The sequence below is a fragment of the Osmerus mordax genome, chromosome 10 (genome assembly GCF_038355195.1).
Source record: "Osmerus mordax isolate fOsmMor3 chromosome 10, fOsmMor3.pri, whole genome shotgun sequence".
NCBI classification, from domain to species: domain Eukaryota; kingdom Metazoa; phylum Chordata; class Actinopteri; order Osmeriformes; family Osmeridae; genus Osmerus; species Osmerus mordax.
In genome coordinates, this window is record NC_090059.1 from 14,480,732 (window position 1) to 14,491,571 (window position 10,840).

At 43.0% G+C, this 10,840-nt stretch overlaps 1 protein-coding gene across 1 annotated transcript; it reads left to right on the plus strand.

Moving 5' to 3' along the window:
* Positions 1–45: 45 nt before the first annotated feature.
* On the plus strand, positions 46–3,317 carry twnk (twinkle mtDNA helicase). The gene is made up of 5 exons (XM_067244733.1): positions 46–1,411; positions 1,535–1,775; positions 1,884–1,991; positions 2,101–2,242; positions 2,348–3,317. The coding sequence occupies exons 1-5, from the start codon at positions 46–48 to the stop codon at positions 2,759–2,761; spliced, it is 2,271 nt and encodes a 756-aa protein (XP_067100834.1). The 3' UTR covers positions 2,762–3,317.
* Positions 3,318–10,840: the final 7,523 nt, after the last annotated feature.

Sequence of the window (10,840 nt, forward strand, 5' to 3'; positions counted from 1 at the left end):
ATAATTGGTATTAATTGCAGGTTCGATGTCTTGAATTGGGGACACATGTGGAGGAGGTGGTTCGTGAAAGGCACCACCTGTTTCTTGCAGGTGGCAGCTTACAGCTTTTCAAGATTTCCTCACCATGGGTGTCTCTCCTCCTCGATTGTGAGACATCTAGCAAAGAGACACACCTCAAGGTTTGCTCTTCCCACTTCATATCCTCGGGGACAACTATGGGGGGCAACACCTACACTTGGTCTTATCCGAGGCTACAAAAAAGACGCCAAGTTCACCATAGATTTCCCTGTCAATCCCGTCACAGTCACAGATATCAAACAGTATCTGCGCTCCAAAGACATTCCGTTCCATGATGGCTACAGTTGCTTGCATGCCCAGAGCATTTTCATGGATTTAAGTACAAGTTCCCCTGCGGGTTCAGGGAAAGACAATTGCAACATGTTCATAGACAAGACCACAGGCCAGTTCCTTTGCAAGGACACCTTGGTAGAGGGCAGCTGGGAGGACCTGCAGGACTGTTTGGAGGTGATGCAGAAGGAAGGCCAGACTTCGCTCAGCCCCCATGTGCTGCTGGGGTACCCTGAGAGCGTGGAGGAGCAGGAGGAGAGGGAGATGGAGCTGAAGGAAGTGCAGAGGATATGGTCCAGCTCCATCCCCTTCTCTGACGTCCCGGAGGAAGAGGCTCAGCTGATCAAAACCATGTTTCAGATCAGCAAGATCTCCAACGCCACGCTCAAGAGGTTTGGGGTGAGGCTTTTTAAGCCCACCAAGAGCCTGGTGTTTCCCTGGTTCTGGGGCCCAGATTCAAGCCTGAGGGGTGTGAAGTTGATGTCAGCCCAGAGCACAGAGAGTGGGAATGTGGCTTACACCGAGGCCACAGTGCCCAAGGCGGGGTCCTACCACAATCTTTTTGGCCTTCCTCTTGTGGGACGTAAGGACACAGAAGTTGTGGTAACAGGCCATGAGGTGGACACCTTGGCTGTGAGCCAGGCCACAGGCCTCCCATGCATTGCCCTGCCCCGGGGAGTCAGCTGCCTCCCACCTGTTCTACTTCCCTACCTAGAGCAGTTCAAAAAGGTGACTCTTTGGCTGGGAGGGGACATGCGCTCCTGGGAGGCCTCCAAGATCTTCTCTCGTAAGCTGGGTCTGAAGCGCTGCTCGCTGGTACGTCCAGGGGAGTTTCAGCCCTGTCCTGTGGAGGCTCTGGTCCAGGGGAAGAATCTGGCCCGCATCATCAAGGCCTCCATTCCCGCTGCTCACAAGTCAATTGTGTCATTCAGGCAGCTTAGAGAGGATGTCTTCGGTGAGTTGATGAACACAGAGCAGGTGGCTGGAGTGAAATGGACAAGGTTCCAAGAGCTCAATAGGATTCTGAAAGGCCATCGCAAGGGCGAGCTGACAGTCTTCACAGGTACGTTTCTAAACTGGCTCATTGAAATGTGTAGTGTTGGTCTTTGTGGAAATGCATTGTGTATGTTTGTGGCTTATCTGCACTTTATAATGTGTATTTTCCATGTAAATGTCTCCCCTTCAGGGCCCACCGGTAGTGGAAAGACCACCTTTATCAGCGAGTTTGCTCTGGATCTGTGTATGCAAGGTGTCAACACGCTGTGGGGAAGCTTTGAGATTAACAATGTCCGCCTGGCCAAGATCATGCTCACTCAGTTTGCTATGCAGAGGCTGGAGGAGAACTTGGACCAGTATGACTACTGGGCTGACAAGTTTGAAGAACTGCCTCTCTACTTCATGACTTTCCATGGACAGCAGAACATCAAGTGAGTCTCAAGACTGTTCTTATACCTTCTGTTGATGGATAGGTGCTGTAAAGATTAAGTGGGTCAAATACAAAAATACAAATATTTTATGCCAATACTTTTATAAAGGGCTGTGCTGGACACAATGCAACATGCTGTCTACTTGTACGATATCAACCATGTGATCATCGACAACTTGCAGTTTATGATGGGACAGGAGAACCTCAATGTGGACAAGTGAGAACCGACATCACTGATTACATGAATATGTAGACTACATATTTTAAAACCTGATATCCCCTCTATATGGCAGTATGGTCAATATGTCATATTGTCTCTTACACAGGTTTGCTGTGCAAGACCACATCATTGGAGCTTTCAGGAGGTTTGCTACCAATAGTAGCTGTCATGTGACTTTGATCATCCACCCCAGAAAAGAAGAGGATGACCGAGAACTACAGACAGCATCCATCTTTGGTACTGCTAAGGTAGGTGGAGGGGTTACATTTGCAATTTTAGTGAAAGACAGCGTCAGGGGAAAAATGCTTTAATCATTGAATGTCATATTAACGTGGTCCCAATCCCATTTCTAGGCCAGCCAGGAGGCAGACAATGTTCTCATCCTGCAGGAGAAGAAGCTGGTCACGTGTCCTGGTCGCAGGTCCCTCCAGGTGGCCAAGAACCGCTTTGACGGGGATGTGGGCATCTTCCCTCTGGAGTTCCTCAAGGGCTCGCTCACCTTCTCCGCTCCCATCAAGGGCAAGCACAAGCTGAGGAAGGTGAAGGGGGAAATGCCCGAGACATCCCAGGGTGAGGAGACCACACCCATGGAGGAACGGGTAACAGTAAAGAAGGAGGAGAAGAAGGAAGAGATGGCAGCAAAGAAGAATGAGCAGGTTGTTAAGATGGAGAAGCCAGCAAAGGCCACAAAAACACCCAAAGTTAAGAGCGCCGCTGCTGTTAGAAGCAGACCAGAGGGACTCAAGAAGACACAGAATGAGGAATAGTTTTGCGACCGATGGGATCGTGATATGATTTATAAAATATAAACAGATGAATTATGCAATAATATTGAAAAAGAAAGTGTTCCAGTTGACAATGCTAGTTTTCAATAATAATCCTAAATGATTTTCACTTGTATTGAGAGTAAGACATGAAAAAACTATCAAAGGGCTGTTAAAGAAAACTATTTGGACAGTGAAAATCCTTTGTTTTGAAAATGTCTCATAGAATGTTATTTTTATAATTTTACCTGTCACAGTATAGAGACCAACTGCTGCTTTTTCACTCCACTTCATTTCAAAGTCTAACTGCTTCTGTCTGTTAAAAGTTGATTGATATTGATTGAACTCATTAAACTGTGATATCAGAAACTTCTGTAATGTTCAGTATGAAACACTATTGTGTTTGTTTCTTCAGAGAATATAAACACTTACACGTTGCCTTTTGTGCCCTCTACTGACGTTTGTACACTGTTGTTACATGAATTAAACTGTACTTTTAAAGCAAAAAGTAAAGCCCTTATTGTTCCTTTTAATTGGCTGCAATTCTCTATGTTATCTGTAGGTGGCGCTGGTCAATCAAAATAAATATTCAGAACAAGAGCAGTCGAATGAACAGTAGTCCAATTCTATTTTAAATGTATGCCCTTCTGAAGTATTGTCTAAAATATCATGTAACAGCATTGGTGTTTTCATCGGGTATGTCCCCATCAGGTGAGAAATGGAACGAGCATCTAAAAACTCAGGTCACTGTCATAAGTTGGTTTAGTGTCATATTTTATTCAACAATCTAACATTGTTTTTGAAGGATTTAGCTAATTGAGCCCTCATTAAATCAGGTATTAGATTCTAGTAAGCATGAGCTAGAGTGATCTCTGATAAGAAAGGTATCAAATGACCATTATACCTAGGGTTAGAGTAGGTGCTAAATAATGATGAGCCTTCCACAAGGTTTGACTGCCTCTTCACGCTGGCTTTTGATTGGACAAGGAGAAGAAGGACCAAGTTTCCGATTTCTTGATACATTATTCAGAGGACTGACTTCCAATAACTAAAAAGTAGATTATGTAACAGGCCTCTTGTTGGATTATGGCATATTTTAATGAGGAAAAATGAAATTAATTTGCTTCCTCTGGAGGATGATGTAATATTATGAGTTGAATCGCTCATCGAAACAGCAGACTTGCCATGAGGTTTCCTGTCCAACTCCATATTTCTTTTCAGACTTCAAACAGCAGTGTAATGTCAGTGACCTTTGACCCTGGGAACATGTAACGTAGTCGTGTGTGCAATGAGATGAATCAGTGTGCATATCCCAGGGTCTGACTCTTTATTTCATATTGTTGTAACCTGCTACCCCCTTGGCTGGAGAACACAGACTGCTGCGCATTTACATCTCCCTCTGAGAGCTACCCTGGCATCAGACCCAGCTCCAACAAATGGCCCTTGAGCTCCATGGCTAGCTGGATCTGTTAAATATTGTTTTAAGGACAAAGAATCATCCTCGTATAAACTGTGGGGTGTTTTCCTAAATCATATTCAAGGAGATTCATGCAGATCCTGGCTTGAGAGGAATGGAAAACACTGAAGGATTGCCGGGATGGAGAGGCTCTGCGTGTGAAAGGCAGTTTGGGTAAGACAGCAGGAGAGACAGATTCTGGGCAGAAGTGCTGTTGCTGGGTTTCTATTCTGTCATTTTTTCCCCCCTCTCTTTTGAGGTTTTCGGTTTGTTTTACTGCTATGTAAGTACAGAGCATTCCAGAATGATTCCAGGCTTTGCTCTGGATGTGTCTGGGTGTCATCCTGACGGTGTGGGTGTGGGACACCAGCAGCGGGTGCCTGTGAAAGAGGGCCTTTGTGCACTTGGGCGTTCCTGGACCGAGACGGCGGCTCCATCACTTGCCAGCTCGTCAGAGGAAGAAAACATACACAGAGCTCGCATACATGAGTATGACACGCCAGCTCCCATGCACACACAAACAAAGGTCTCATATCAAGGCTCTATCAAAAGAAGTGTTCACATTTCACTCTCGTTAAACCAGTTGTGGCAGGTTTACTATCTGTTTAGTAATGCCTTTAAATATTTACAATTACAACTAGGTTTAGGTCTGAGGACCATATTTATTTGAACAGCTTTATCAACTGAGTAAAACCTACTTATGAACATATCTTTTGAAAAGAGGAAGTTTGATTATATACTGACATCCCTGGTCCCCTGACCTTCCTGCACTGTGTTGTTTGTTCTTGTGTTTAGAGTTGGTGGCTGTGATCTGAGCTTTGTGACTGTTCAAATGGATGCCATCTGGAGAGGCAGAGGATGAAGCAACTCCAGCCCTGCAACTCCTAGTCGTGAGGGAACCAAAGCGTGAGATCTGTGAAACCAAAGGCATTTCACTTCATCAAAATGTGGATTATTTGTGGTAAAAAATGAATAAAGGAAATGTTTAAAATGCATTACATTCAAGCCTGGTGGATTAGCATTTAAATTTGTATTCCACAGATACAGGGTTCTAGGCACTATGAGGTTATTAAAGGTAACAAACAGTACGTGCCTGCCTCCCACAACAAATATCCAGACTTAAATGGAGGTCCCCACAGAAATCACAAGAATGCCAATCTGCTCCATGGTAGGACTGGAAGTCCCTTTCTCTCCTCTCCCTAAATCTAATAGAGAAGCTGATGGGGATGGATATAGTGCAGCGCATAGTTTCAGGTCCATTAACTGCCCTTCATTTGGACATCAAGGCAACTATTTGACCAAATCTGGATGTAATTTCAGGACCTTAAGTCAAAGTCAATCAACAAGCAAGTCTGGAATTTGGGAGAGAGCTCTGTCAGGAATCCTGTAACCAGACCCCAAAGTACATCTTCATGATACCAGGGCACAATCAGTAATGTTGAAAACATGATAAGTGCCTTCACATACTGATTGGCTTTGGAGACTAGATATTATAACCATTATAGTGTGCTCTTCTCTGGCTTTTATTAGGGTTCCTTATCTTCATATTTAGAATTTCTGCTTGTGAAAAACAACAAAAACAGAAAGATATCTTTGGAACCACTTAACAGTGGTTTCAGGAAGACAAGGGTTTTTGGTCTGGCGTCTACAAGAATCAAATGTTTTTCTCTGTCTTAGTTACTGTTTTTTTCATTTTTCCCTTCATTACATCGGATTTCTCCCCTCTGTGATTTTCATTTCTGTCTTTGTCATCTTGACATAAATATTTATAAAACTTTCTCTGGTTTCTGACTCACAGTTCAGTGAACACTGGTCTTCCTCATAGCATTGTTTTTGTCTGGTTCCTCTATAAACATTTCCTTCATGGTTATTACTCAGGACATGTTTGTCAATTGTCAATACATTATTTTACCTAGCCCATGCAAGAATAAAAACAACAGAAAAAAGTCAAGCCTTTAATTATGTTGGTGTTTTTAAAGCATATTTTGCTGAGAGCACGTGAAACATTTGTGTATGTCTGAAAATGTATGATTTAACATTCAGTTTGGACTCCATGCTGATGACTAAACTCGTTTCAAAAAAGACCACAGGCCAACTCAGAAACACAGATGATTTATCATCCCTCCTTCTTTCTGCTCTGTCCGTTGGATGGGAAGAAACATTCTGCCTCACGTGCACTCGGCACGTTTGACCCATATTACCCTCCCACAAAAAACACTCTGGAGAATATGTCTGCTACGTGTATTAATAACCATCTGAAAATCCTCCCTTCCGTGTTCCCAGACCAGAAGAAGGCTCACGTTTCTACTCGTTATGTCAACTTGATGTTCCTGTTAGCTTACCGTGTATGTGATATCAGGAGAAGAAACATAAAATAATTTTTCCAAGACATGCATTGGTATGTTTCATGTAACAGTGTCCTAAAAGGCAGATATGTCATATTACTCATCTGTGCTGTTCTAACTAGCCAATTGATTTGCTATTGCAAAGATTTGCAGGATTTCAGATAGCCTATTATCAAAGCTAGACATATTGTACTGTCAGCAATTATGCTTGAGTTGGATGAGATTCAAACAAAGTAAAGTGCATGGATGTTAGCTGTGAGGACCTTGATGTGTCTCAGAGCATTGAAATTGAGTGAAATCAGTATTAGCACCATCACCCCAAACATGCCCACTGTGCCATCTCGACATCTATCTATGACAGGTCGTTAGGCACCCCTAGCCTAAAGGTCAACTGCTGAGTGATCCTTATGTTTGCTCCCTTCCTTCCCTCCAATGGTCATGTTAGGTTGCGTTAGGTTGCAGTCCTCGTCATGACAACATCACTCACAATAACTGATGCCAGTGACGACCCGGGGGCCTTGACCTCAGCTCATCTCGGTTGAATGTAGGCAACAGTATGCTGCATGTCTCAAATGCCCATCTATTGTAAGTTATTAGCCACTCGTGTTCACTTGGCACATCCACCCCTGCTGAAGGCACAGTATGCTCCTGCTGTCTCACAGCGTGCCTGACTGCCCATGTTTTGCCTTTGAACACAACAGGAGGCTTTTTTGGAGCAGGCAGAGAGTCGGTGCTTATATAACATGCTCAGGAGACCCAGGATGTGGGGGGCTTAATGCGCACACTCGCACCATCCGTGTGGATCCTAATCGACGGCCTGTGGGGGAGAGTGGCCCTGCACTCAACGGTTCCCGCTTTTCAGTGGCTTGGAAAGGCATCTGCTTTAAGAGACTTCGGGCTATGTGGTGGGTTGTGGTGGGTTGATAATAAGAGGGTAATTACATACAGTGGTGTGGTGGCCAAGGTGCTGGGGGATGGGAAGGAGGTAAAGAATTGGAAAAGTAGGGGACATTTTTGTTGTGAAGATCTTTAAAAGGAGCTGCCTCTGTAAAGGCAGATTAAATATTGTAGGAGTGGAGGCCTCATTCCCTTTAAGAGGCAGGTCAGAATTAGCATCCTGCTCATTGAGTAAGGGAGACAGTCTGGTGTGTGTGTGTGTGTGTGTGTGTGTGTGTGTGTGTGTGTGTGTGTGTGTGTGTGTGTGTGTGTGTGTGTGTGTGTGTGTGTGTGTGTTGTGTGTGTGTGTATGGTATAGAGAGACACAGACGAAGATGAAGAGAGAATGAAAAACAAGGAAAAAGAGACAAGAAGAAACAGAACGCAAGACACAGAATGAGACAGCAAACTATATTTTAAGGCAGCCAAGCAGACATGCTCTACTTTAGACCTCCAGTAGCCTATTCAATCTCAAATTAGCTGCCCGTGCAGCCACCTTCAAAGAGGGCCCTTCTGAACCTAATCCTCTCAAACTAAACGTGTGCACATTAACAGTCTGCATCATGAATGCATATGTGCAACAAAGCACAGCTAATGATCTCTCAGCACAGCAGTTAATTGCAGAATTATCAGCATAAGCTCTGTCCTATAAGCCGATTACCTAACAGTGCAGTATCCTCTAATCAATATAAACTCTGAATATGAGTCTGTAATCTATGAATGCCAAGGTTGGTCATTGGGTCTGTTATACTCATGTTGTTACTATAGTAGCACTTAATGAGTTGTGGATTGAATGTTGTGGTAAGAAACGAAATTGTGTCGAGGTGGTGTTTGAAATTTAAAGTCAAACAGTGGGCTCATCTTGTGACCTAAAGTCTCAGGTCATGAATATATACATTAGTTGAACACAGCAAAAGAAAAGTGCTGCATATGATAATTCTGCTGTTCGATTACAGAAGGGCAAAATCTGATTGTTATCAAAGAGAGCCCACCATTCACTAGATGGCAAAGCAATTCCTCTGGCACCCAGATTAGCTAGCTCTGAAAGCCTCTGGATCCCAAGTCTCCAGCCAGTAATCGCAAGACTGATTTCTTCAGAATGACAACAGAACAAACAAGCAGAGACTGCACAAAACCTGACCCAAACAATTATCATCATATCAGGTATCACATTCTGACAGTGCAATAACTTCCAATAACCACAAACTGTATAGATACCGTGTAAGTAAAGCAGCAACTCTTATGCATCAAGTAATTTATGTGAGCATGTACGTACTTTACGTGTGTGTGTGTGTACATTTGAATAATTGTTTTGTTTAGTTTCATTTAGTGGACAAATAACCTATGGCAGGTATTTTCTGTGCAGTTTAAAATTACCTTGAGCGCTTGTTAGCCTTTCAAATATGTTTTCTTTGACACATTAGACAAGCATTACAATGGCCACGCCAGTTAAATTATTCTATTTTGCAACGGTATTCAAAAACATCAATAGGGAAGTGTCTAAGAGCAGTAGTCTATTGTTTAGTAAATTGTCAGAACAGTTTCAGTTGAGTTCATTCATGTGTCATTTATGCTTGCTGTTTAATATTCTATTCCTTGCTACATCCAATGTCGTTGTCCAAACTACTACTGTTGCATTTCACATCATGAATCAAGCAAGAGGAATAATACATGTTTTAAATGCACTGCACCTCAAGAGAAAGCACAATACCTAGACTACCAGATGTTCTATATCAGTTTCAGAGACTGGGCTTTGGTAAGCAAGGCCTCAGGAAACACGGCTGCAGCCGGTAGGAAACAGTATCCCCAGTTGGGAACAACACAAAGTTAAATCCAATAGAAGACCAAGGTCGCTGTATAGAGAACAAGTTCTTAAATCACTTGGCCTGTGTTGCCAGGGTTGTGACTGGGGACAAACAATGGAGCCTGTTTCGCTGGTTGGAGAGCAGAGCAGATGATGTGTGTTTTTTTCTCCGTCCTGAGTTCCTAACATTGAGAGTGGCTGAGCAAGGTAGAAACAGAAGGCTGTGGGTTCAGGTGTCAACAGGTCACGTGAGGCACACAGAGATGAATATTAGGTAACCATCAGCGTGGAAACAAGGGAAACACAACAGCAGTATGTCTTTGTTCCAAAAGCAGTACCTAGTATGAGTCTGTGCTGTGCTATCACAAGACAAAGTAGCATTAAACCTTTTAGTTATTGTATGTGCGTATCTTGCATTGTTTAGTGAGTGCACCTAAGCAGAGTCCAACAAGTTATACCCTTATTGAAAATGTTGAGAAATTTCTATTCAGGAGGTTTTTTTTGCAAAACAGTAATGCTGATACAGTGGAAACAGAAAAAAACACTATCACTTAGTTCAACATAATTGCAGCTATACAAGCAGCTGTCAGCAATCATAAACATCTTGGGCAGGCACCTATGGCTAACCAAAGAGAGTAGTGGGAACCCTATGTCTCCATAATCACACAGAAGATAGCACATTCAGTCGTTCGGAGGAACCCATTACAAACAACAAACACACTGCACTCAATCCAAATAATTCTCAATTACTGTAACAAAAAGACCTCTCAAACTCTTCAGTGGTCAGATAAGTAATGGGCCAATTTCCCCTCATTTCCTATGGGTGAAATAACTATGATTTGTATTTCTGGAGCCCCACCAAGATCACAAATTTGCCCATTTGTGAATCCAATCTCAGTAAGCATGTTTTTCTCTGTTGAAATGAAGAAATACTAACTGTTTAACTACATGCTCCTATGGTTCTTAAAAATGGCACTTATTTGCTTTTCACAATGTATGCTTCAGGTTTTGGCTACCCACAATGTTTTTGGGGCTATCTCGTTGTTTATGATCACTGACCTATGCACTTTTGTAAAGCTCTCTCTTGGAAGTCGCTTTGGATAACAGCATCTGCTAAATGAATAAATGTAAACTCCTATATGCACTGACAAAGAAACAGTACTGCAGGGAATGCATGAGTGTGTGCGTGTGCAAAGCCATATACTGGATATGTGCACATGCGTGTGTGTGTGTGTACCCAAGAGGTGTGGCTACTTGCTGGTTCTGGGTATACTGTAAATCTTGGGAGGGCTCAGTCAAGAGCTTGCAAAAGCAGCATTTCATCATGCTGATGACAGTAAATATCAACAAACAGTGCATACTTACACAAATATAATGAACTAACTTACAAACAGTAGCTCTGTTATTTTATGGTATATGGTGCCTTTCAAAACAGCATACAAAGACTTGTTTACTTGTCCACAAGTAGCCTAACGTGTTCACAACCTCAGCCAGTAGGAAAGCTATCGGGGGTTGGGCTCTGTTAGTGTTAAGGCTGAAGG

Excerpts from the sequence above, each read along its gene's own strand:
- twnk (XM_067244733.1), top strand. The coding sequence starts at position 46 with ATGTGGAGGAGGTGGTTCGTGAAAGGCACCACCTGTTTCTTGCAGGTG. Across the intron at positions 1,992-2,100 it reads GAGAACCTCAATGTGGACAA|GTTTGCTGTGCAAGACCACA; the intron begins GTGAGAACCGAC and ends TCTCTTACACAG. Across the intron at positions 2,243-2,347 it reads CCATCTTTGGTACTGCTAAG|GCCAGCCAGGAGGCAGACAA; the intron begins GTAGGTGGAGGG and ends TCCCATTTCTAG.